This window comes from Gadus morhua, chromosome 5, assembly GCF_902167405.1.
Source record: "Gadus morhua chromosome 5, gadMor3.0, whole genome shotgun sequence".
Lineage (NCBI taxonomy): Eukaryota > Metazoa > Chordata > Actinopteri > Gadiformes > Gadidae > Gadus > Gadus morhua.
In genome coordinates, this window is record NC_044052.1 from 4,122,763 (window position 1) to 4,150,374 (window position 27,612).

At 44.4% G+C, this 27,612-nt stretch overlaps 2 protein-coding genes and 4 gene segments (V, D, J or C); all 6 read left to right on the forward strand.

Moving 5' to 3' along the window:
- On the forward strand, nucleotides 1–874 carry LOC115543856 (Ig kappa chain C region, A allele-like). The segment is given in 1 exon segment: nucleotides 1–874. A coding segment is annotated over 1 exon segment (393 nt).
- Nucleotides 875–2,415: 1,541 nt separating this feature from the next.
- On the forward strand, nucleotides 2,416–4,444 carry LOC115543836 (immunoglobulin kappa light chain-like). Its single transcript, XM_030356471.1, has 4 exons — nucleotides 2,416–2,625; nucleotides 2,755–3,055; nucleotides 3,326–3,363; nucleotides 3,928–4,444. The coding sequence occupies exons 1-4, from the start codon at nucleotides 2,574–2,576 to the stop codon at nucleotides 4,260–4,262; spliced, it is 726 nt and encodes a 241-aa protein (XP_030212331.1). The 5' UTR covers nucleotides 2,416–2,573; the 3' UTR covers nucleotides 4,263–4,444.
- On the forward strand, nucleotides 3,843–8,075 carry LOC115543837 (Ig kappa chain C region, A allele-like). The segment is given in 2 exon segments: nucleotides 3,843–3,888; nucleotides 7,520–8,075. A coding segment is annotated over 1 exon segment (354 nt).
- Nucleotides 8,076–9,537: 1,462 nt separating this feature from the next.
- On the forward strand, nucleotides 9,538–11,576 carry LOC115543835 (Ig kappa chain V-III region MOPC 63-like). The segment is given in 4 exon segments: nucleotides 9,538–9,844; nucleotides 9,971–10,273; nucleotides 10,544–10,585; nucleotides 11,060–11,576. Coding segments are annotated over 4 exon segments (732 nt in total).
- A 1,664-nt stretch (nucleotides 11,577–13,240) lies between these two features.
- Nucleotides 13,241–14,639, forward strand: LOC115544240 (immunoglobulin kappa variable 1-39-like). The segment is given in 3 exon segments: nucleotides 13,241–13,327; nucleotides 13,655–14,018; nucleotides 14,462–14,639. Coding segments are annotated over 3 exon segments (537 nt in total).
- A 1,417-nt stretch (nucleotides 14,640–16,056) lies between these two features.
- LOC115543901 (mitogen-activated protein kinase kinase kinase 7) lies at nucleotides 16,057–27,390 on the forward strand. The gene is made up of 14 exons (XM_030356566.1): nucleotides 16,057–16,377; nucleotides 16,579–16,689; nucleotides 17,710–17,775; nucleotides 18,135–18,180; nucleotides 18,940–19,078; nucleotides 19,290–19,414; nucleotides 19,699–19,827; nucleotides 20,787–20,917; nucleotides 21,441–21,525; nucleotides 22,545–22,672; nucleotides 23,440–23,587; nucleotides 24,205–24,266; nucleotides 24,570–24,685; nucleotides 25,665–27,390. The coding sequence occupies exons 1-14, from the start codon at nucleotides 16,312–16,314 to the stop codon at nucleotides 25,870–25,872; spliced, it is 1,560 nt and encodes a 519-aa protein (XP_030212426.1). The 5' UTR covers nucleotides 16,057–16,311; the 3' UTR covers nucleotides 25,873–27,390.
- Nucleotides 27,391–27,612: the final 222 nt, after the last annotated feature.

Consider the following 27,612-nt stretch of genomic DNA (forward strand, 5'->3'; position numbering starts at 1 on the left):
TATTTTAACTTAATCAAAAATGACCAAGCTACAAGTAGGCAAAATATGAATTGGAAGTCACTCTTACATGTTTATAGGAATAATATTTCTACAGTCTGGTCAGAGTTTTTACCACATATTATCATACCATGGAAGTTTTGACTAAAATCAACAAGATAATCATAAATATCAGCTACTGTAATACAACGCCTCTAAAGTCCTGCTTAATGCAAACCTTTTGAAAAGAAACTCACGGTAGTTTCATCTTTCTTTCTGATTCTAAAAAGGTGTAATTCATATATTTTTTCGGCTCTTACAGAATGTTGGTTCACTTTAAAACTATAGTTTTTCTGACTCTAATGTCCTCCCTCCCTCCAGCTGGTTCCCCGTCCCCCCCCAGTCTGGAGCTGATGGTGGCCACCCAGCCTCCTGTCCCGGGGCTGGGGGGGCCCACTCTGGTGTGCCTGGCTAAGGGCTTCCACCCGGCCGGGGCCGCCCTGTCCTGGTCCGAGGACGGAGCCTCTGTGAGGGGCGAGGAGGTCCGGGGGGGCGTGGCCCAGCGGCAGCCTGATGGAAGCTACTCCCTTAGCAGCGTCCTCCTGCTGCCCTCCACAAGGTGGCGCTCAGGACACACCTTCACCTGCCATGTGAGCCACTCTGCTCTCAGCAGCCCGCTGAGCAAGAGTGTGAGCAGCCAGCAGTGCTCCCTCTGACCGAGGACGAGAAGATACAGGGAGCGCTACAGGAGGACGACATGAGGAGAAAGAGAGTAGAGTACGCAACCTTTTAGCGGCTTGGTTGGCCTGAGATCCAGGCTCATGTCCTTCAGCTCCGAGTGAAATACTTCACCATGTTTTAATGCTTTACTGTGTTCAATAAAACTGCTTGATCATGACCCAACGCTGTCTTTTTTAATCCCTTGGGGAGTTAAAGGACCTGAAGTTAAGATTCAAGGTTTGTAAAGAGAGTAGAAGGAGCAGAAGGGAGCAAGTTTCTGAAACACGACAATGAAAAACATCCCCTCCCTCTCTCCATCAATCCTCCCTACATTTCTCCTCCATTGAAAAGTGATGCATTTAAAGAAACACCAGTCTGGGTGGTCAAACCACCTCAACCATCTCTCCTGGCTTCACTAAATTCATACCAGTATAATTTGTCCAAATTAGTTGTCTATAGTTATTCGGCAGAATAGCATTGTTACATGAGTGCGCCTGCCACAAACATAAACAATAGTAATACAGCACATTTGTCTAATGGAATCAATGTGCATCCTCACAGAGTTTGTGGACTTCATAATATTGAATTGCTACACTAGTCCTTCACAAAATGTCTTACAACAAGGACCAAAGGGCTGTATCTACATTGTTTGCATTCATGTGAATCACGTTCATGTGAATGGTTCTTCTTCAGAATCAGCCAAACGAAGAGAATTTGACAGATTATATTGGAAACAGATGTTTGAGTGTAGCCAGGATAAACCATTATGATGGTTTGATCATTCAATCACAACTGACTTGTTGTCGATTATTATCTGTGCTGAGTCTAAAATCACAGCAAAATACAAAAAAAAATTGAAATAACTGAAATCTGAATATAACGTTTATTTTAAAGAATCTTTCTTTCATACTTGTTGGATTTACACCCTAACACATAAACACACACATACACACACAGAAACACACACACACAGACACACACACACACACACACACACACACACACACACACACACACACACACACACACACACACACAGACACACACACACACACACACACACACACACACACACACACACACACACACACACACACACACACACACACACACACACACACACACACACACACAATCAGAACCTCCTCTTTTCGTTCTTTCTGTGGCCTGACATTGCCTGTTAGGGTGGTTGAATGTTGCACATGAAAACCTACTCAGAATAGATCGGTTTATGGAATATTTTAACTGTAATTATTTTATGGATTAGCTGTTTATTGACACACCGTTTAATATATATTTAGGAATAGTATAATACAATATAACGATTTGAGTAAAGGTGAAGTAAGTGAGGGCGTGACCTTGGGGTCCCTCTGGAACATGTGACCCAATCTGCAGTCGTACAGAAAGTCCTGAAAGAGGAACTGAAAAGAGCTCCAAATATCTGCAGGTGTGCATGATGGCTCATGGCTTTGAGACCGTTGATAAGTGTTTTAATGACTATGTTGAAAAGGCAGGCCAATACTTACCAAGACTCAACTTCTTGTATCTAACTTTATATAAAACCAAAATTCAACGCATTCAATTCTAGAGCATGAAAGTGATATTTATTAACAAGCCCCTGGAAAGATGATATGAAAGTAGATTGAATATACCAGAATAGAGTCCACATCTGTTATGCAAATGTCAGAGGAAGGGTTCTTCTGCTGGTAGGGTGGTTGAAGTCCCAGTCAAACAGAGAATAGGTGGAGCTGTTTCTCTCCCTCAGCGCTGCACTCTTTATAGGAGAGCAGAATGAATGGAGCACAGAACAGCAGAGTACTGTCCAGATAACACACAGCTACTCTCCCTCAGCCTGCGGCCCACACTCCTTGGACCTCATGATGGCTTTTTCTACTTCCACCATCGCTGCTCTGATGCTGACCCTGCAAGGTGACCATTACCAACACCCCTTATCTCAGGTTATCTCCAACACAGATGTCGTCCAGGGTATAACCTTACGCACTGGTTCTTCAGTGTGTGATTTCTTGTTGTTAATGTACTTGCGTTGTTGGTTAACAGGTTTGGAAGCGGCTCTCGTTTTAACCCAGGAGAAGACCCTCTCTGTGAACAGAGGAGCCAATGTCAAAATATCCTGCACTGAAACTGACAGCAGCAGCGACTATACGTTGTCCTGGTACCAGCAGAAGAGTGGTTCACTGCCAAAGTATTTACTTTACACAACAGGCAGTAGGGCAAGTGGCATTCCCAGTAGGTTTACTGGTTCTGGTACAACAAATGACAAAACAGAGTATCTACTGATTAATGGCATTCAAGATGAAGACGAGGCGACATACTACTGTGCGTGTGTCGGCTGTGGTGCAAACCACAGTGCTACAGTGCAGCCTGGCGCCCGTACAAAAACCTACCAAAGACATTTGGGATGACCTAAGAGAGAGGGATGAGTCCCCATTACTGAATTCTGTCACATCAAAACATTGTGAAGCAGGTGGAAACCCAGGGTCAAGATTTGGACCGTTTGGGACGTTCTATATTTGATTTAAAAGACTAAACTCCAAGAGAGTCAACTGCAAGGAGAGGCCAAGCAGCACTTTACAACACAGAGGTTTTTGTACGGAAGCAAAACACTGTGAGACACTGGATTTGGTGGCGGCACTGAAGTCATTCTTGGTAAGCTTATGATTAATTTTCTTACCAAATTCTAGGATATATAATATATTTCCCTGGCCTATTTATCTGTTTCTTGTATATTAAATTATAAGGGTGGGATTGTAATTGTAAATCATTTGGTTACAATTCTATTTAAGCTGTAGTGATATTTTTGTGATCAAGCTTAGCGTCAATGTTTTTAATTTATTTGTCTAAATATAACATCATTATTTTAACTTAATCAAAAATTACCAAGATACAAGTAGGCAAAATATGAATTGGAAGTAACTCTTACATGTTTATAGGAATAATATTTGTACAGTCTGGTCTGAGTTTTTACTACAGATTATCATACCATGGATGTTTTGACTAAACTCAACAAGATAATCATAAATATCAGCTACTGTAATACAACGCTTCTAAAGTCCTGCTTAATGCAAACCTTTTAAAAATAAACTTCCTGCAGTTTATTCTTTCTCTCTGATTCTAAAAAGGTGTAATTCATATCTTTTTTCGGCTCTTACAGAACGTTGGTTCACTTTAAAACTCTAGTTTTTCTGACTCTAATGTCCTCCCTCCCTCCAGCTGGTTCCCCGTCCCCCCCCAGTCTGGAGCTGATGGTGGCCACCCAGCCTCCTGTCCCGGGGCTGGGGGGGACCACTCTGGTGTGCCTGGCTAAGGGCTTCCACCCGGCCGGGGCCGCCCTGTCCTGGTCCGAGGACGGAGCCTCTGTGAGGGGCGAGGAGGTCCGGGGGGGCGTGGCCCAGCGGCAGCCTGATGGAAGCTACTCCCTTAGCAGCGTCCTCCTGCTGCCCTCCACAAGGTGGCGCTCAGGACACACCTTCACCTGCCATGTGAGCCACTCTGCTCTCAGCAGCCCGCTGAGCAAGAGTGTGAGCAGCCAGCAGTGCTCCCTCTGACAGAGGACCAGAAGATACAGGGAGCGCTACAGGAGGACGACATGAGGAGAAATAGAGTAGAGTACGCAACCTTTTAGCGGCTTGGTTGGCCTGAGATCCAGGCTTATGTCCTTCAGCTCCGAGTGAAATACTTCACCGTGTTTTAATGCTTTACTGTGTTCAATAAAACTGCTTGATCATGACCCATCGCTGTCTTTTTTAATCCCTGGGGGAGTTAAAGGACCTGAAGTTAAGATTCAAGGTTTGCAAAGAGAGTAGAAGGAGCAGAAGGGAGCAAGTTTCTGAAACACGACAACGAAAAACATCCCCTCCCTCTTTCCATCAATCCTCCCCACAGTTCTCCTCCATTGAGAAGTGTTGCATTTAAAGGACAACACCAGTCTGAGTGGTCAAACCACCTCAACCATCTCTGCTGGCTTCACTAAATTCATACCAGTATAATTTGTCCAAATGAGTTGTCTGTAGTTATTCGGCAGAATAGCATTGTTATATGAGTGCACCTGCCACAAACATAAACAATCGTAATACAGCACATTTGTCTAATGGAATCAATGTGCATCCTCACAGAGCTTGTGGACTTCATAATAATGAATTGTTATAATAGTCCTTCACAAAATGTCTTACAACAAGGACCAAAGGGCTGTATCTACATTGTTTGCATCATGTGAATCACGTTCACGTGAATGGTTCTTCTTCAGAATCAGCCAAACGAAGAGAATTTGACAGATTATATTGGAAACAGATGTTTGAGTGTAGCCAGGATAAACCATTATGATGGTTTGATCATTCAATCACAACAGACTTGTTGTCGATTATTTTCTGTGCTGCGTCTCAAATCACAGCAAAATACAAAAAAATATTGAAATAACTGAAATCTGAATTTAAAGTTTATTTTAAAGAATCTTTCTTTCATACTTGTTGGATTTACACCCTAACACATAAACACACACATACACACAAACAAACACACACACACACACACACACACACACACACACACACACACACACACACTAACACACACACACGGACACAAACATACACACACACACACACACACACACACACACACACACACAGACACACACACACACACACACACACACACACACACACACACACACACACACACACACACACACACACACACACACACACACACACACACACACACACACACACACACACACAATCAGAACCTCCTCTTTTCGTTCTTTCTGTGGCCTGACATTGCCTGTTATGGTGGTTGAATGTTGCACATGAAAACCTACTCAGAATAGATCGGTTTATGGAATATTTTAACTGTAATTATTTTATTGATTAGTTGTTTATTGACACACCGTTTAATATATATTTAGGAATAGTATACTTAATACAATATAACGATTTGAGTAAAGGTGAAGTAAGTGAGGGCGTGACCTTGGGGTCCCTCTGGAACATGTGACCCAATCTGCAGTCGTACAGAAAGTCATGAAAGAGGAACTGAAAAGAGCTCCAAATATCTGCAGGTTTGCATGATGGCTCATGGCTTTGAGACCGTTGATAAGTGTTGTAATGACTATGTTGAAAAAGCAGGCCAATACTTACCAAGACTCAACTTCTTGTATCTAACTTTATATAAAACCAAAATTCAACGTATTCAATTCTAGAGCATGAAAATGATATTTATTAACAAGCCCCTGGAAAGATGATATGAAAGTAGATTGAATATACCAGAATAGAGTCCACATCTGTTATGCAAATGTCAGAGGAAGGGTTCTTCTGCTGGTAGGGTGGTTGAAGTCCCAGTCAAACAGAGAATAGGTGGAGCTGTTTCTGTCCCTCAGCGCTGCACTCTTTATAGGAGAGCAGAATGAATGGAGCACAGAACAGCAGAGTACTGTCCAGATAACACACAGCTACTCTCCCTCAGCCTGCGGCCCACACTCCTTGGACCTCATGATGGCTTTTTCTACTTCCACCATCGCTGCTCTGATGCTGACCCTGCAAGGTGACCATTACCAACACCCCTTATCTCAGGTTATCTCCAACACAGATGTCGTCCAGGGTATAACCTTACGCACTGGTTCTTCAGTGTGTGATTTCTTGTTGTTAATGTACTTGCGTTGTTGGTTAACAGGTTTGGAAGCGGCTCTCGTTTTAACCCAGGAGAAGACCCTCTCTGTGAACAGAGGAGCCAATGTCAAAATATCCTGCACTGAAACTGACAGCAGCAGCAACTATGTGTTGACCTGGTACCAGCAGAAGAGTGGTTCACCGCCAAAGTATTTACTTGCCACAACAGGCAGTAGGGCAAGTGGCATTCCCAGTAGGTTTACTGGTTCTGGTACAACAAATGACAAAACAGAGTATCTACTGATTAATGGCATTCAAGAAGAAGACGAGGCGACATACTACTGTGCGTGTGTCGGCTGTGGTGCAAACCACAGTGCTACAGTGCAGCCTGGCGCCCGTACAAAAACCTACCAAAGACATTTGGGATGACCTAAGAGAGAGGGATGAGTCCCCATTACAGATTTCTGTCACATCAAAACATTGTGAAGCAGGTGGAAACCCAGGGTCAAGATTTGGACCGTTTGGGACGTTCTATATTTGATTTAAAAGACTAAACTCCAAGAGAGTCAACTGCAAGGAAAGGGCAAGCAGCACTTTACAGCACAGAGGTTTTTGTACGGAAGCAAAACACTGTGAGACACTGGATTTGGTGGCGGCACTGAAGTCATTCTTGGTAAGCTTATGATTAATTTTCTTACCAAATTCTAGGATATATAATATATTTCCCTGGCCTATTTATCTGTTTCTTGTATATTAAATTATAAGGGTGGGATTGTAATTGTGAATCATTTGGTTACAATTCTATTTAAGCTGTAGTGATATTTTTGTGATCAAGCTTAGCGTCAATGTTTTTAATTTATTTGTCTAAATATAACATCATTATTTTAACTTAATCAAAAATTACCAAGCTACAAGTAGGCAAAATATGAATTGGAAGTCACTCTTACATGTTTATAGGAATAATATTTGTACAGTCTGGTCAGAGTTTTTACTACATATTATCATACCATGGATGTTTTGACTAATCTCAACAAGATAATCATCAATATCAGCTACTGTAATACAACGCCTCTAAAGTCCTGCTTAATGCAAACCTTCTAAAAATAAACTCCCTGCAGTTTCATCTTTCTCTCAGATTCTAAAAAGGTGTAATTCATCTCTTTTTATCTTCGGCTCTTACAGAACGTTGGTTCACATTAAAACTCTAGTTTGTCTGACTCTAATGTCCTCCCTCCCTCCAGCTGGTTCCCCGTCCCCCCCCAGTCTGGAGCTGATGGTGGCCACCCAGCCTCCTGTCCCGGGGCTGGGGGGGCCCACTCTGGTGTGCCTGGCTAAGGGCTTCCACCCGGCCGGGGCCGCCCTGTCCTGGTCCGAGGACGGAGCCTCTGTGAGGGGCGAGGAGGTCCGGGGGGGCGTGGCCCAGCGGCAGCCTGATGGAAGCTACTCCCTTAGCAGCGCCCTCCTGCTGCCCTCCACAAGGTGGCGCTCAGGACACACCTTCACCTGCCATGTGAGCCACTCTGCTCTCAGCAGCCCGCTGAGCAAGAGTGTGAGCAGCCAGCAGTGCTCCCTCTGACAGAGGACCAGAAGATACAGGGAGCGCTACAGGAGGACGACATGAGGAGAAAGAGAGTAGAGTACGCAACCTTTTAGCGGCTTGGTTGGCCTGAGATCCAGGCTCATGTCCTTCAGCTCCGAGTGAAATACTTCACCATGTTTTAATGCTTTACTGTGTTCAATAAAACTGCTTGATCATGACCCAACGCTGTCTTTTTTAATCCCTTGGGGAGTTAAAGGACCTGAAGTTAAGATTCAAGGTTTGTAAAGAGAGTAGAAGGAGCAGAAGGGAGCAAGTTTCTGAAACACGACAATGAAAAACATCCCCTCCCTCTCTCCATCAATCCTCCCTACATTTCTCCTCCATTGAAAAGTGATGCATTTAAAGAAACACCAGTCTGGGTGGTCAAACCACCTCAACCATCTCTCCTGGCTTCACTAAATTCATACCAGTATAATTTGTCCAAATTAGTTGTCTATAGTTATTCGGCAGAATAGCATTGTTACATGAGTGCGCCTGCCACAAACATAAACAATAGTAATACAGCACATTTGTCTAATGGAATCAATGTGCATCCTCACAGAGTTTGTGGACTTCATAATATTGAATTGCTACACCAGTCCTTCACAAAATGTCTTACAACAAGGACCAAAGGGCTGTATCTACATTGTTTGCATTCATGTGAATCACGTTCATGTGAATGGTTCTTCTTCAGAATCAGCCAAACGAAGAGAATTTGACAGATTATATTGGAAACAGATGTTTGAGTGTAGCCAGGATAAACCATTATGATGGTTTGATCATTCAATCACAACTGACTTGTTGTCGATTATTATCTGTGCTGAGTCTAAAATCACAGCAAAATACAAAAAAATATTGAAATAACTGAAATCTGAATATAACGTTTATTTTAAAGAATCTTTCTTTCATACTTGTTGGATTTACACCCTAACACATAAACACACACATACACACACAGAAACACACACACACAGACACACACATTAACACACACACACACACACACACACACACACACACACACACACACACACACACACACACACACACAGACACACACACACACACACACACACACACACACACACACACACACACACACACACACACACACACACACACACACACACACACACACACACACACACAATCAGAAACTCCTATTTTCGTTCTTTCTGTGGCCTGACATTGCCTGTTAGGGTGGTTGAATGTTGCACATGAAAACCTACTCAGAATAGATCGGTTTATGGAATATTTTAACTGTAATTATTTTATTGATTAGTTGTTTATTGACACACCGTTTAATATATATTGAGGAATAGTATAATTAATATAATATAACGATTTGAGTAAAGGTGAAGTAAGTGAGGGCGTGACCTTGGGGTCCCTATGGAACATGTGACCCAATCTGCAGTCGTACAGAAAGTCATGAAAGAGGAACTGAAAAGAGCTCCAAATATCTGCAGGTGTGCATGATGGCTCATGGCTTTGAGACCGTTGATAAGTGTTGTAATGACTATGTTGAAAAAGCAGGTCAATACTTACCAAGACTCAACTTCTTGTATCTAACTTTATATAAAACCAAAATTCAACGTATTCAATTCTAGAGCATGAAAATGATATTTATTAACAAGCCCCTGGAAAGATGATATGAAAGTAGATTGAATATACCAGAATAGAGTCCACATCTGTTATGCAAATGTCAGAGGAAGGGTTCTTCTGCTGGTTGGGTGGTTGAAGTCCCAGTCAAACAGAGAATAGGTGGAGCTGTTTCTCTCCCTCAGCGCTGCACTCTTTATAGGAGAGCAGAATGAATGGAGCACAGAACAGCAGAGTACTGTCCAGATAACACACAGCTACTCTCCCTCAGCCTACGGCCCACACTCCTTGGACCTCATGATGGCTTTTTCTACTTCCACCATCGCTGCTCTGATGCTGACCCTGCAAGGTGACCATTACCAACACCCCTTATCTCAGGTTATCTCCAACACAGATGTCGTCCAGGGTATAACCTTACGCACTGGTTCAGTGTGTGATTTCTTGTTGTTAATGTACTTGCGTTGTTGGTTAACAGGTTTGGAAGCGGCTCTCGTTTTAACCCAGGAGAAGACCCTCTCTGTGAACAGAGGAGACAATGTCAAAATATCCTGTACTGAAACTGACAGCAGTGGCAACTATTTGTTGACCTGGTACCAGCAGAAGAGTGGTTCACCGCCAAAGTATTTACTTTACACAACAGGCAGTAGGGCAAGTGGCGTTCCCAGTAGGTTTACTACTTCTGGTACAAGAGGTGACAAAACAGAGTATCTACTGATTAATGGCATTCAAGATGAAGACGAGGCGACATACTACTGTGCGTGTCACGGCTGTGGTACAGGCCACAGTGCTACAGTGCAGCCTGGCGCCCGTACAAAAACCTACCAAAGACATTTGGGATGACCTAAGAGAGAGGGATGAGTCCCCATTACAGATTTCTGTCACATCAAAACATTGTGAAGCAGGTGGAAACCCAGGGTCAAGAATTGGACCGTTTGGGACGTTCTATATTTGATTTAAAAGACTAAACTCCAAGAGAGTAATGTGCAAGGAGAGTCCAAGCAGCACTTTACAACACAGAGGTTTTTGTACGGAGACAAAACACTGTGAGACTCTCCAACCTTCTTTGGTGGTGGCACTGAAGTCATTCTTGGTAAGTTTGTGATTCATTATTTAACAGAAAGCTTACATTTCCATGACCTTTATTTGCCTTGTATTACATTTTTACATTTTACACATTTTAATTTTTATCAGTCTAATATAATTAATGCAACTTTATCAGTATTACCAAGCTACAAACAGGGTAAATATGAACTGAATGTATTTCTAACATGGTTACATAAATAACATTTCTACCGTCTGGTCAGAGCTTTTCTACATATTATCGTATTATGGATGTTTTGACTAAACTCAACAAGACAAATTTCCCTCATCAATATCAGCTACGGTAATACAACGCCTCTAAAGTCCTGCTTAATGCAAACCTTTTAAAAATAAACTCCCTGCAGTTTATCCTTTCTCTCTGATTCTAAAAAGGTGTAATTCATATCTTTTTTCGGCTCTTACAGAACGTTGGTTCACTTTAAAACTCTAGTTTGTCTGACTCTAATGTCCTCCCTCCCTCCAGCTGGTTCCCCGTCCCCCCCCAGTCTGGAGCTGATGGTGGCCACCCAGCCTCCTGTCCCGGGGCTGGGGGGGCCCACTCTGGTGTGCCTGGCTAAGGGCTTCCACCCGGCCGGGGCCGCCCTGTCCTGGTCCGAGGACGGAGCCTCTGTGAGGGGCGAGGAGGTCCGGGGGGGCGTGGCCCAGCGGCAGCCTGATGGAAGCTACTCCCTTAGCAGCGCCCTCCTGCTGCCCTCCACAAGGTGGCGCTCAGGACACACCTTCACCTGCCATGTGAGCCACTCTGCTCTCAGCAGCCCGCTGAGCAAGAGTGTGAGCAGCCAGCAGTGCTCCCTCTGACAGAGGACCAGAAGATACAGGGAGCGCTACAGGAGGACGACATGAGGAGAAATAGAGTAGAGTACGCAACCTTTTAGCAGCTTAGTTGGCCTGAGATCCAGGCTCATGTCCTTCAGCTCCGAGTGAAATACTTCACCATGTTTTAATGCTTTACTGTGTTCAATAAAACTGCTTGATCATGACCCATCGCTGTCTTTTTTAATCCCTGGGGGAGTTAAAGGACCTGAAGTTAAGATTCAAGGTTTGTAAAGAGAGTAGAAGGAGCAGAAGGGAGCAAGTTTCTGAAACACGACAACGAAAAACATCCCCTCCCTCTCTGCATCAATCCTTCCTACATTTCTCCTCCATTGAGAAGTGTTGCATTTAAAGGACAACACCAGTCTGGGTGGTCAAACCACCTCAACTTGGCCTCAACTTGGCTCCTGGCTTCACTAAAACATTCATACCAGTATAATTCGTCCAAATGAGTTGCCTGTAGTTATTAGTTAGAATAGCATTGTTATAGGAGTGTGCCTCCCGCAAACATAAACAATAGTAATACAGCATATTTGTCTAATGGAATCAATCTGCATCCTCACAGAGTTTGTGGACTTCATAATATTGAATTGCTGTACTAGTCCTTCACAAAATGTCTTACAACAAGGACCAAAGGGCTGTATCTACATTGTTTGCATTCATGTGAATCACGTTCACGTGAATGGTTCTTCTTCAGAATCAGCCAAACGAAGAGACTTTGACGGATTATATTGGAAACAGATGTTTGAGTGTAGCCAGGATAAACCATTATGATGGTTTGATCATTCAATCACAACAGACTTGTTGTCGATTATTTTCTGTGCTGAGTCATAAATCACAGCAAGATACAAAAAATGATTGAAATAACTGAATTCTGAATTTAAAGTTTATTTTAAAGAATCTTTCTTTCATATTTGTTGGATTTACACCCTAACACATAAACACACACATACACACACACACACACACACGCACACACACGCACACACACGCACACACACGCACACACACTAACACACACACACACACACACACACAAACACACACACACACACACACACACACACACACACACACACACACACACACACACACACACACACACACAGACACACACACACACACAATCAGAACCTCCTCTTTTCATTCTTTCTGTGGCCTGACATTGCCTGTTAGGGTGGTTGAATGTTGCACATGAAAACCTACTCAGAATAGATCGGTTTATGGAATATTTTAACTGTAATTATTTTATTGATTAGTTGTTTATTGACACACCGTTAAATATATATTTAGGATTCGTATAATTAATATAATATAACGATTTGAGTAAAGGTGAAGTAAGTGAGGGCGTGACCTTGGGGTCCCTATGGAACATGTGGCCCAACTGCAGTCGTACAGAAAGTCCTGAAAGAGGAACTGAAAAGAGCTCCAAATATCTGCAGGTTTGCATGATGGCTCATGGCTTTGAGACCGTTGATAAGTGTTGTAATGACTATGTTGAAAAAGCAGGCCAATACTTACCAAGACTCATCTTCTTGAATCTAACTTTATATAAAACCAAAATTCAACGTATTCAATTCTAGAGCATGAATATGATATTTATTAACAAGCCCCTGGAAAGATGATATGAAAGTAGATTGAATATACCAGAATAGAGTCCACATCTGTTATGCAAATGTCAGAGGAAGGGTTCTTCTGCTGGTTGGGTGGTTGAAGTCCCAGTCAAACAGAGAATAGGTGGAGCTGTTTCTATCCCTCAGCGCTGCACTCTTTATAGGAGAGCAGAATGAATGGAGCACAGAACAGCAGAGTACTGTCCAGATAACACACAGCTACTCTCCCTGCGGCCCACACTCCTTGGACCTCATGATGGCTTTTTCTACTTCCACCATCGCTGCTCTGATGCTGACCCTGCAAGGTGACCATTACCAACACTCCAACACAGATGTCGTCCAGGGTATAACCTTACGCAGAGGCGCCGCATCCCATTAGGCATACCAGGCAACTGCCTGGGGCCCCGCAATTGTTTGGGGGCCCCGGGCCACGGGGGGGGCCCCCTAGAGCCAAAAAATAAATAAAAAAATCGCTCCACCCCCCCCCCGTCAACAATCGCTCCATAACCCCCCCCCCCCGTCAACAATCCTCTGCCTAGGGCCCCCACACTACCTAGAATCGCCCCTGACCTTACGCACTGGTTATGTGTGTGATTTCTTGTTGTTAATGTACTTGCGTTGTTGGTTAACAGGTTTGGAAGCGGCTCTCGTTTTAACCCAGGAGAAGACCCTCTCTGTGAACAGAGGAGACAATGTCAAAATATCCTGCACTGAAACTGACAGCAGCAGCAACTATGTGTTGTCCTGGTACCAGCAGAAGAGTGGTTCACCGCCAAAGTATTTACTTTACACAACTGGCGATCGTGCAAGTGGCGTTCCCAGTAGGTTTACTACTTCTGGTACAAGAGGTGACAAAACAGAGTATCTACTGATTAATGGCATTCAAGATGAAGACGAGGCGACATACTACTGTGCGTGTGACGACTGTAGTGCAGACCACAGTGCTACAGTGCAGCCTGGCGCCCGTACAAAAACCTACCAAAGACATTTGGGATGACCTAAGAGAGAGGGATGAGTCCCCATTACTGAATTCTGTCACATCAAAACATTGTGAAGCAGGTGGAAACCCAGGGTCAAGATTTGGACCGTTTGGGACGTTCTATATTTGATTTAAAAGACTAAACTCCAAGAGAGTCAACTGCAAGGAGAGGCCAAGCAGCACTTTACAGCACAGAGGTTTTTGTACGGAAGCAAAACACTGTGAGACACTGGATTTGGTGGCGGCACTGAAGTCATTCTTGGTAAGCTTATGATTAATTTTCTTACCAAATTCTAGGATATATAATATATTTCCCTGGCCTATTTATCTGTTTATTGTATATTAAATTCTGAGTGTGGGATTGTAATTGTAAATCATTTGGTTACAATTCTATTTAAGCTGTAGTGATACTTTATAACCCCCCCCCGTCAACAATCGATCCCCCCCCCCCCTTCAACAGCGTCCTCCTGCTGCCCTCCACAAGGTGGCGCTCAGGACACACCTTCACCTGACATGTGAGCCACTCTGCTCTCAGCAGCCCGCTGAGCAAGAGTGTGAGCAGCCAGCAGTGCTCCCTCTGACAGAGGACGAGAAGATACAGGGAGCGCTACATGAGGACGACATGGGGAGAAATAGTACGCAACCTTTTAGCAGCTTAGTTGGCCTGAGATCCAGGCTCATGTCCTTCAGCTCCGAGTGAAATAGGCTACTTCACCGTGTTTTAATGCTTTACTGTTTTCAATAAAACTGCTTGATCATGACCCATCGCTGTCTTTTTTAATCCCTGGGAGAGTTAAAGATTAAAGAGTTAAAGATTCAAGGTTTGCAAAGAGAGAGAACAGAAGGAGCAGAAGGGAGCAAGATTCTTAAATACAATGAAAAAACGTCCCCTCCCTCTCTGCATCTCCCATCCTCCCTACATTTCTTCTCCATTGAGAAGAACGTAAAAGTAAGTTAGAACCTTTTAGCAGCCATTTAGCAGCTTAATTGGCCTGAGATCCAGGCTCATGTCCTTGCAGTAAAACCATGTTTACTGCCTTTCTGTTTTCAATAAAACTGCTTGATCATGACCCTTCTCCGAGTCTTTTTAATATCATAGCATTCTTTTAAGATTTATTCAGGGAATTAGTTCATAATGTCTTTCAACTTTATATTGTTTAATATTAACAGATATCAATATATCAATCAATAAATGATACCAACCAGCATTGATTGCATCCACCTGTCGTTCACTTGGGTGAATTTAGTAGTTCCGCTAAGAAACATCTTAAGTGAATTGTTACAGAAAAAAGTTGATGCAAGCGACACATGAAAGATATGCTTAGTACCCACGGTGAGCTAAAGTGCTTTCCAAACCGTAACAACCATTTCTCCAGTATAATATCTGAAATAATAAATGAGTAATGAATAAATAAATTGATTAATGTCATATGATGTTTGATCAATACCTGTGTGACCGTGCCCACACACACACACACACACACACACACACACACACACACACACACACACACACACACACACACACACACACACACACACACACACACACACGTGCGTGCGTGCATGCGTTTGTGTGTGTGTGTGTGTGTGTGTGTGTGTGTGTGTGTGTGTGTGTGTGTGTGTGTGTGTGTGTGTGTGTGTGTGTGTGTGTGTGTGTGTGTGTGTGGTTTGTCGCCCCCCAGCGTTGTGAGCCAAAACAAAAGTAAGCCGTGTTCAAGAGCATTCATTTTTTAAACAATGAACAAAGGCCCGCCATACTCATTTATAAAACCGTAGAGGTAACCTATCTTAGCAGCGAGTTTCAAATACATGTTATTAACTATATGTAAGCACCTCGTCTTGCGAGTCAAAGTGTATTGTTACGCGAGGAGGTGTAAAACCTGGAGGCTGGCGAACCCTCAGAATGTGTTTTTTTAAAACAGTTCGCCGAGTGAAAAAAGGAAACAACTCATACTTCCAGTGTTGCCAGATTGCGCCAAATGTCCCGCCCAATCTGGCAACACTGGCTGCAGCGCGCTGCATCCAGTGTGGCTAGTGTTGTGCGCGAGATGTGTCCCAATCTGGCAACAGTACATACTTCCGGCATTTAAGGTATCGGATGGAAACGATTGCGAAGGATTAGCTGGAAATAATAATAATAATAATAATAATAATAATAATAACAATAATAATAAGAGGTAATCGGGTGACCATGCGTGACGGAGCCGTCCCGGAGAGCACAGCGAAGCTTGTGGGCCGATCCTCTTTCCATGTGAAGCAGTAGCTGCACACACTTCTCCTGCTCGGGGAGGTCTTTGTGTCTTCGCGATGCTCGAAACACCACCTGGGTTTCCCTTTGAAGATATCAAACGGGAAGACATTGAAGTCGGAGAGGTAACATATCCAGTGGATCTCCTGTGCGTAAAGGTCTAATAGAGGATATCTACCTGGGGTTCACTTTTTATCATGTCCAAACCTTGGGTTGTCCTGCCCCCAAGAAGACATGAACATCTCTCGATAGCGTTTTAGTATCGCCCCCATTCCGAATGTGCATCTCAACACTTTGTTTGTTTGTTGTGCGTTTTTTGTTTTAAGGTTATCGGGAGAGGGACGTTTGGCGTTGTGTACAAGGCCAAATGGAAAGGCAAAGATGTGGCCATCAAGACCATCGAGAGTGAGGACGAGAGGACCGCTTTCATCGTGGAGGTGCTGCAGCCCCTCACAGACCGTTGTTTCTATGGCTTTGGATTGTGCTTTTACTAAACTGTTGTTTTTCTATGGCTTTGGGTAGTGCTGTTCCTAAGCTTGAAGGCCATCCATGTGCACGTAATGCTTCTATGGCTTTGGATTGGTTGGTTACTGAAACTGAAGGCCATCCATGTGCACGTTATGTCCTGCTTCTGTATTTTAGCACATCTTGGAACCTATCTTTTATTGATTTTAGAGAGATCTAACGTCCACATTCATGCTTTTCACAGTAACATATTACTGCTGACCAGTTATTGTACTGGTAGTATTGTAGCCTATTTTATCCTTTCCGATGATCCAATAACCCAATAACCCAACATTAGATGTAGGTGTAAGGTGTAAGTGGCTTCAATTTATAAGCTTGTGTGGACCACCCTCCCTAATCCCCAATCCTAAAAACAAGCAACGGAAAAAGGAATTATCGTCTGTATTACAACTCATGTCAATATCTGACTGATGCAAAGAGTTGGACGATGTCATCAGTGCTAGAGAAATGCCAAAGTTATCCTTTATACCAACAATAGTATTATATGACCTATGGATAGGTTACGCTCTTATGAATATAGGTGACATTAAACATTTAACAATTAACAAACAATACAATCTTAACCCCATGGGTTATCTATTAATATAGTAATACTTATGTAAAAATTTCAGTTTAACTATTATTACTATGCTACTACTAATAATTATAATAAGCTCTATTTATAGAACCTTTTTTCTTGCAATAAATAAGAAAGCCCCTGCATTTAAAACCTCAATAAAAGGACAGAAGATCAAACGTACGAGACCAATCATAGACAGGCTGTCTTAAAATGACTAAATGAATACAGCGGTGGGTGGTCAATCTGTGTATGCATTTTGTTTTAAGAATAGATTGAACTGAGTTTGCCAGCTCGATGACCTCGGTCTCTTCATGTGTTTACAATCTGCGTGTGTGTCTATCGTCTTCAACGTTTCCCGATGTTTTCTCCACAGCGTCGTCAGCTGTCCAGGGTCAACCACCCCAACATCGTGAAGCTCTACGGCTCCTGTGACAGTCCGGTCAGTCAGACATACATATTTGTTAGCTAACTGCGCTAACTCCACTCTCTGGTAGCTCCAAATATGTTATTGTGTCGGTTGGAAAAGCATCTAGTTACTTTTTGTAACATCACTTTTCGGGTCACTGTCATTTTTTTTGTAATAATTTGAAATGGCTGCATAAATAAACAATAAATATATGAATATGGTTAGATTGATTGCATTCTTGAAACAATGTTTTATTTTTTAAAGTGTATCAATGTGTTCAGCCCATTCAATTGTTATTGGTTTTGAGTTGACACTTATGGCTGAAGATAACATGTGTTGTTCCTATAATAATAATAATAATAATAATAATAATAATAAAAAATGAAATTTAGGTGGGTCTCGTCATGGAATATGCTGAAGGTGGATCTCTGTACAACGGTAAGAGTCTTCCAGATAGTTCCATTGTTCATTACTGCTATTTAACTACTCATAAGAAGATAAGTTAAGGCGTTCCTCCTAGGATTGGCTTTTGAATCAAAAGCACAGCAACATCGTTTATACAACATATTATAATTGATATGTCATTGTATTTACTTACACTTCTCCAAACAAATATCGTGTTTTCAAGGCTATATGTTCTACTTATCTTTGAGAACGGGATAGTTGATATAGACTTAATAATGTTATCTTCAGATGGTTTTTGTTATCTGGATTTCTGCAATGTTTAATTTAGCTCTTTAATCTACCATGCCAACCAGTGTGATTGATGGTTCAGTGTGTGAAGAAAATATTAGGATCGAACAAATGGAGTTAATCCACAAACTTTGGACGCCACATTCACTTTAAATTACATTAAGGGCATTAAGCAGACGCTTTATATCCAAAGTGACTTACAACGGTTAATACACACATTCACACACCGAGGGCGGAGTCAACCACGCAGGGCGACAGCCAGCTCGTCAGGGGCAGTGAGGGTGAGGGGGGTCACGCTCAGGAACACCTCGACACTCACCTAGGAGGAGCCGGGGATCGAACTAGCAACCTTCCGCTCTACCTCCTGAGCGAAGCCGACAACAGTGTTTGCTAAAATTCCCTCAAAATCCTTTTGTGGACCCCGTGTTCAGAGAGGTAAACATTGCAGAGGCCCGTGTCCATAACGTAATCGTAACGTTTTACCGATGTCCGCTCCGCCCGCAGTGCTGCACGGTGCGGAGCCCCTGGCGCAGTACACGGCGTCGCACGCCATGAGCTGGTGTCTGCAGTGTGCCAAGGGCGTGGCCTATCTGCACGCCATGAAACCCAAGGCCCTCATCCACCGCGACCTCAAGCCCCCCAAGTAAGACCCTCAGTGGCGCACGGAGACCCAGGATGTTGTTTATGGTTGGAAAATAATCCTCCAGTGTTTCCCAATGACTCGGGGCCCCGATTCAGGAGCTGTAGTCTTATATATTTAAGTTATTACAGCTCTCTTGAGTCCTGTCAAAAGTATAGTACTGCCCGACCCCTACTAACATCCCATGATGCACTCTGATGTCCCAACCTCGCAGTCTGCTGCTGGTGGCGTGCGGCACAGTGCTGAAGATCTGCGACTTCGGGACGGCGTGCGACATCCAGACCCACATGACCAACAACAAGGGCAGCGCGGCCTGGATGGCCCCCGAGGTGTTCGAGGGTCAGTTTCGTGTTTCTTTCCTTCCCGACACATCTCAGATCTCCCCGTCTGTCCCTGCACTTTGTTGTGATGAATTTATTCTTGAATTTTTCCTTCGGGACAGATGGAGTATTGTCTATCGATTGCGCCTTCTTATTCTCTACCCCCCCCCCCCACACACACACACACCTTTCCCTCCGATGGTCGACTCGGTGGGGGCGCCCCCACGATGCACGCAACATGACAACCGTGTGTGTGTGTGTGTGTGTGTGTGTGTGTGCGTGTGCCTGTGTGTGTGTTGACAGGCAGTAACTACAGTGAGAAGTGTGACGTGTTCAGCTGGGGCATCATCCTGTGGGAGGTGATCACGCGCAGAAAGCCCTTCGACGAGATTGGAGGCTCGGCCTTCTGCATCATGTGGGCGGTCCACAGAGGTCAGCCAGTCCCAACTAACTCACTAACCAATCCAACCAGGATCCTTTATTGACAAAGTGTCCCAGTCAGACTCTTAGTCAGACTCTCAGTCTTATCGTGGACAATAGATTTTAAACCAGTGGGTTCTCAGTCGGCACATGGGTTCAGGTTTCATTCTATATTTGCCCAAACGATTGGAAACATAAATTTTGTTACACGGTCCGACCCTCTGGCTGCTCCCTCCTTGAAACGTCGTCTCTCAAAACCATGGGGGCATAAAGAGACGTAGTGTGGTATTAGTGAGGAGTTCAGCAGTACCTGTGTGACACCAGGGCTCGCATGGTGTGTTCAAGTAATAAAAAATATCTTTTTTTAAAGTAGGAATAAATAAACCTCAATCCAATAAATCATGTAATGTGTCTGGAATAGACATTTATTTGCGTCCGGCGGCGTGTGTGAGCTGTGTAGACCACTGCACTGGGGAGATCCCTTTACCCGCGTGAGGATACTTCTGTTGTCCAACAAGCAGCACTGCTGAGATAAACGTAGTTAGCCTGCTCGCTTGTTCGCTAGCTTAGCCGCAGCCATGGGAAAATGTAACGCAAAATGAAACAAAATGACGTCTGTCAGACTGTAAGACCTGTAACACCAACCCAGCACTAATTGTTTTTGTTTTACATTACATAGAACCGTCAATCCACTTGCAACCTTGAAAACAATTCCAGGTTATTCACTGTCATTTACCTATACGCCGGTGGGATGTGAAATCGTCTAATGGGGATCAAAGAGTCTTAGATAAATTGAACTGGTTGAAACCTGCAGCTACCGTGGAGGCAGAAGAGCTAGAGAAACGCAACCGGTTGGACCGGTTTCGGCAGACGTTTACGCTTGCGGTGTCTGTTATGGGAAATCCTCATCTCATCAGCTGTTATTGCGTGTATTCCAGCAGCAGTTCCTCCTAACGTGTTTGTGTGTGCAGGGACCAGGCCCCCTATGATCAGAGACGTCCCCCCCACCTTGGAGAGTCTGATGACGCGGTGCTGGGACAAGGAGCCCAGCCAGAGACCTCCGATGGAGGAGGTGAAGAACACCATGGGGGGTCTCATGAAGGTACGCCGGCGCATTGGTTAATGGTTTATTTGTACTGGGACGAATGCACACCCACATGTTCTACCGTCTTTCTCATGTATTGGATTACAGTACTTTTGGCTTGCAGTTATTTGCAATGCCTTTTTCTATTCTACTGCTGCAATTCTATTGAAACTAACAGTTTCATACACAATACTGTAAGTTATACATTGCAATTTTTCTGTCATGCATATTCAAACAAAATATTTGAGTAAGGGTTAGTACTTTCGCACAATGGAACGATTTTATGTAACATATGTCAACATTATTTTTTAAGGGTTGAGCCCCTCCATTAAACAAATAAAAAAACCGACAGTAAAAGTTTGTTTCTTTACACACTCCCCCTAACCGATAATTCCCTCGACCTACATGAAAACCCAAATTCTTAATATTTACACTCCTCTTCATCGTATCTGGTAAATACTAGTAATTGCACAAGTGGAAATACATCTTGGAGAACCAGGACCCCGTTAATGTGTGTTGGTGTATGCCTGTGTCTCCATAGTATTTCCCCGGCTCTGAAGAGCCCCTCCAGCTCCCCCACCAGTATTCAGGCAACAGGAGTGGCTCCTCCTCAGGCACCAGCACCGGTGAGTGGCCTCCCCAACAGAGCCCTCAGACACCTCTCCTTCAGAACCCCCACGTTGGCCGTATGCCCTTATAGGGGCAGGGGGAAAAATGGTGGTTGGTTCTCTGTTGGACCAATTTCAGATTCAACTCTGCTTCCACCACCTTGAGTATAACATTTGACACATTGGTGAACACGTATGTGTTTGTCCATCGATAACGGTGACGGGTGTTTCATGTTGTTTATGTGGGTCACCCCGGTCATTTTACCACAGACATCCTTTTCTAATGGGTTTTAAAGTATTTCAATTATTATTATTTATTATTATTATTATTATTAGATTGTAGACTATATGTAGTCAGGCTATTGCTGAAGAAATGTTTAGCTCACTCACTCGCACTTGTCAAAATGAGCAGCCCAAACATATATTTATGTGTTTACCTCTTATTACCTAGTCATTTATCAGACTGTTTTATAAAAAAGTGAATTCTTTGGTTTTTCAACACATTACAGAGCATGCCATGAGGCTCCCCGGAGGTGGGGAATAGAAATCCATGTTAAAACAGCCTGTTGCTGTTTTCCTTTACCCCAACTATGTCACTATTGACGTCAAATGACGGGACTTCAGGCACGATTTTTGCATCTGCGCTGAGCTTTGCCCAAAGAGACACGGATGGCTACGGCAAACACTGCAAGCGTTTTTCACATAATATCCCAAAAGCAAAGAGAAAAGCTAGAAAACCTGCAAGGTTATCCTTCAAGGAGCAGGTAGTGCATCCTGCTCTGTGATGCCCACAGGTTAGGCTGAAGAGCCCAGGGTTCAAACCCAGAACATTTCAGCTGGGAGTCTTGAGCATCTTGCAATGAATACCAGTCTGGCTTTGGCTGGCTCCTGAACCGAAACTCCTTCCCCCTAGTGTTGATTTTCTCCTGCAGTGATGGAGGGATGGAGGGATGGATGGATGGATGGATGGAGGGGTGGAGGGGTGGATGGAGGGATGGATAGGGTAACCCATGTTTCTGATCCGTTTCCATGGCCAGGATCGTATGCAGACTACACCCTCAACAACCGCAGCGGGAGTGGTGGGGTGGACCAGGGCGGGGGGTCGCAGGGGCGGGAAGAGACCCTGAAGAGCATCGAGGTCCCAGTGCCCTTCAAGCCCTCCAAGGTATACCCCCCCCCATGTAGAACAAGCCCTCCAAGGTATACCCCCCCCCCCCTCCATGTAGTTCAAGCACTCCAAGGTATACCCCCCCCCCATGTAGAACAAGCCTTCCAAGGTATACCCCCCCCACCCCCATGTAGAACAAGCCTTCCAAGGTATACCCCCCGCCCCCATGTAGAACAAGCCTTCCAAGGTATACCCCCCCCCCCCCCCCATGTAGAACAAGCCTTCCAAGGTATCCCCCCCCCCCCCCCATGTAGAACAAGCCTTCCAAGGTATACCCCCCGCCCCCATGTAGAACAAGCCTTCCAAGGTATACCCCCCCCCCCCCCATGTAGAACAAGCCTTCCAAGGTATACCCCCCCCCCCCCATGTAGAACAAGCCTTCCAAGGTATACCCCCCCCCCCCCATGTAGAACAAGCCTTCCAAGGTGTACCCCCCCGCCCCCATGTAGAACAAGCCTTCCAAGGTGTACCCCCCCGCCCCTGCCCCCCAGTGTTATACCTAGGGCTAGACCTTAAACATTGAGGGTACGGTTGAACGCAACTGTTAACAAGGGTATAAGGATTTGTCATTCTGTCTTTAGTGTAGAGTTGGAATAGGAAAAGGATGTTACAATTAAAAGAAGATATAATTGGAGAGCTTTCCTTGTGCATACTCCACAGACTGTGGTCATAACAGAAGTGGGCATGGGTTCAGTTTTTGAGGTGCTTGAAAATAATTGATTATCCTTGTGTCTGTTTCTGTGTGTGTGTGTGTTGCGTTGCAGACGGGCACACTGCGGCCCAGTCTTCCCCTGTCCAGGAGGTCCAGCTCTGATAGCCAACCAGGACGCTCTCAGAGCCCTGCGCACTCTTCCGGGCCCACCTCCATGCCCGTCAGCCAATCAGAGCTCAGGTTACCTCTGAGTCCTTCTGGTAGGTCTGCTGCTTTATAGATGTTGAAGCCACAGAATATCTCGATGCATCTCCCTGATTTCCCGACTTTTCACCTTGAGATGTTTAGGCTGTTTATGTACAGACTCCCACAAGACTCCCACATCCCGTGTCATTCAGAAATATCAGTAGAGGATTACTTTCAAACCACTAGTGGCAAATGGAGTTCACTTTTGCCAACTTGCATAGTGTGTTGGCTACTTCAAGTTCATGGCCACTGTGTATTAATGTATACCTTTTTCTCTTCGACCCTTATTAAGTCACAACACATCTTTATGAACATATTGTTTCATGGTCCTCTATTTTTATGAAGGAGAAAATAGGTTGTATGTCAATGAGGCTGAGATTGAGTTTTTCCCACCCCACACCTCTAGGGGGCGGCACAGTGCAGACCATTAGTCAGGTCTGGGGGGGGTGGTGTCACTGAGTAATGAGTTATCTTCGATAGTAATAGTGCCACTTGTGTACAATGTGGTAGCATGTGATGGTACGATGACTGTTTATGCAAATGTGATTGAACCCCTCATCTGTGTGGGGGTGGAAGAGGAAAGCGCTTTGTCCGAGTGTGAGCATTTAAAACGTGCACGTGTCCTCATCAGCTACCAACGGGGTGGACAGCTCCATACCCATGGCCTACCTGACACTGGACCACCAGCTACAGGTAAAGTCCAACTGCCATTTAATAGGAATACAGCCCAATCCTACAGACGGACTGTTCTAGATCATTGATATGGATCATGTTATGTATGATCTTAATTGAACACAATGTCAGGGAAATGTTGCTAAGGGTTTCCATATTTGGCGTTGAGGTGACTTACAAAGATACTTTTCATTTCCATCACATTCAGACACCTTGCAGAACTACAAAAACGTTTCACTGCATTCATCTGTTTTTTCTTTGTGAGGTCCTAGTTTTATCAAAGCAGCCGCTAGTATGCTTAAAGGCGATGTGACTGTGCCCTAGCCCCTGGCCCCATGCCCCAACTCCAAAGAGTCCATGGCGGTGTTTGAGCAGCACTGCAGGATGGCTCAGGAGTACCTGAAGATCCAGACCGAGATCACACTGCTCGCCCACAGGAAGTAAGTCCTCCCCGAGTTCACTCAAGTCGCGTGATTTGTGGCTAGATTGATCACAGGTACCACATTTCCCAAGTGAGTGATAAGATGTTGTAAGGGTGCATGTTGTGCAAGGGTGTGCTTTAAATGTGCTGACGTGAATGTTTTAATGTGTGGTGGATTGTGTCTTTGGTCGTCTGCAAAGTTCTGTTGCGGTACATATATGTACTTTGTTTTATAGTACACTACTTAATTTGTGTGAATTAATTATATTCAAATGAATGGTAGGAATGCTTCTGACCTCAGCGCTCTGTGCCTTTTTCTAACGGTAGACCAGAGGTGAGGTTAAGGTTACTGAAGGACCCTCTCAACTTTTTCGTCTAGACAAACCATGAAGACAATTTATAGTCTCTTTTTGGTTCATCGGTATGTCAGCACTTGGATAAACTTTGAGTCCTACCAAATGGGTCCTTTGAGAAATGTGCTTAAAGTGTCATGTGGAGCAAAAACTCAAAATAATCAATGGGGAGGAAAAATGGAAATGAAATCTGCAGGCCCTTGAAAGGTTTCCAAGCAAGGCTGTTCTGCTTGTTAAGGCTGCCATTATATCAGCCTCTTGCACTCCCAACGCGCCTTCTTAACCTTTCCGGGCAGTCTGATCAAAAGTCGGTATGATTAGGGAGTAGGTATGATTTATTTTGGTTGGTTTCCTTAACCTGCTTTCTGATGTCCTTTCTCCACCCCATTGGTCAGGACGAGTGGAACATTCTCGGACCGAAACACATTTTGTCTAAAGAACTTTTTGGTCTCGGCCGCCCAAAATCATATCAACTTATTTTGAAGTATGCGGAGGCTTCAGGGTCAGTGGGGGGTCGTTTAATGTGGCCCATGGGAAGCCTTTCCAGACTGTAACCATGATTAAGGGCTTTACTAATTTACCTAACTCATCGTGTGTGTGTGTGTGTGCGTGCGCGTCTCTGTGTGCGCGTCTGTGTGTGTTCAGGACGGAGTTGATCTCGGAGCTGCAACAGGACGAGAGGGAGACGCAGAACGCCACACGCCTGGCCCAGGATCACTGCCAGCTGCTGGAGGACAACAGGGGGCTGTCGGACTACTACCAGGGCCTCAAGAGCCAGAGCCAGCAGCAGCAGAGCCAGCAGCAGCAGAGCCAGCAGCAACAGAACCAGCAGCAGCAGAACCAGCATCATTAGCAGCAGCATCAGTACACCTTTTAACAACAACTACAGCAGCAGCATCTAGGAACACCAGCAACACAGCTAGTGAAGAGGGGACGGGCAAAGGTTTGCTGCTGTAGACAGGAGAGGAGGTTTCCTGTGTGTGTGTGTGTGTGTGTGTGTGTGTGTGTGTGTGTGTGTGTGTGTGTGTGTGTGTGTGTGTGTGTGTGTGTGTGTGTGTGTGTGTGTGTGTGTGTGTGTGTGTGTGTGTGTGTGTGTGTGCGCGTCCTTCAGCAGTCTATATAAACTCTGTACCCACAGGCAACAGACGCCCGTGCACATCAATTTGTTTTATGGTTTGCCGTGAGAGCTGATCCCAGGTCACACTGCCGGCGTGCTTGTGTGTGTGTGTGTGTGTGTCCACTAGGACTTGGGAGTCTGCCACAAAGGAGAACTGTACCGAGCTCTAAAAGAAATAGGAAGAGTTGCTCCTTCCACTTCATATTCTTTGCCCCCCCCAATCGCAGCCTCAGGTGTCGTCTGTCGCCACGGAAGTCGCGGCCTACAGTGCCTGGAGTGGTTATTAGGACGACGGAAGCTGCTGAGCCTGTTCTGCCTTTGTTTGCCAAATCGCTGCCTTCCGGCACAATGGGGACGGTCCATTGGTCCGCAGTCCCGCGGCCGTCCTCAATGGCACAGGCGCAACTCAGAAAAACACTGTTTTTCTCTCAGCGTTTGTGTTTGTTAACGCACAAAAAACAAGGTATTTTTCGCAGGTTGGTTTAAATGAGGGAGGGAGGGAGGGAACTAACGGTGTAGATATTACCGGGCTTGTGGGCCTTTTTATTGTTGCATTTTAAAAAAGGAAAAGAGGTGAAAAGTTTGGGAGTTTACAATCCTCAACGTGTATTACCCTGCGCATTTCATGTTTTATTTGTTTATCTTGTGCTTCAAAACCCACTGTTTTCAAAAACCCACATCTTATCAATCTTTGTACGTCCTTCACTGCATTTATTGTATTATTTCGACTGTAACTGCTCAGTGTCCAATGTCCATTCATGATTTCGAGAAGCCAGAGGGTTTTTTTGGGCTTTGGGTTGGGGCAGCAAGCAAGGGGAAGGTGAATTTGTTTTTCGCTCACAATGTCACAGGATCGTTAATGTCTAATTTTCACAATTTGCCTTAGGATCTTGTTAGTGATAGACAGCAATACTGGGTTGCGTATCTATTCATCTCAAGTTTTCATTTTATGAGTGTGTTTTATTTTATTTTGTATTGAGACCATGCACATGTATACACAAGTCCTTGATTTAGTATAATTGCCACAGACCCCCTATTGCAGGTGGTTCCTTTTCCCTCGACCAACCTCCTTATCAAACAGTGCACATTTTTAAGAAGATCACCCAGTATTGAGACTGGTTAGAGTTTTTAAGGGCCAACATACTGAGTAACTGTAGACCAATGCTACTGACAAATTTGTTCTTCAAGGAACTTTGTGGTGGCCTGGAGCTTGTTGACTTAATGGAATAAAACGATGTGTTTCTCTGAAACTGACAGGTGTAAATTCAGTGTCTTTTGTGGTGCTTGTTTGGTTTCTATGAATACATGTGTTTGATGAGGAGCTGCTAAGGGTGCGATTGTTTACACGATTGAATCTTGAGAAGATGAACGAATGAATACAGGCGAGACAGTCACTTTGTATGCACGCACACTAACAAACGGATACTTTCACTGGAGGCATTTCACCGTGCATAATCACCTAGGAGATAGGTAGAA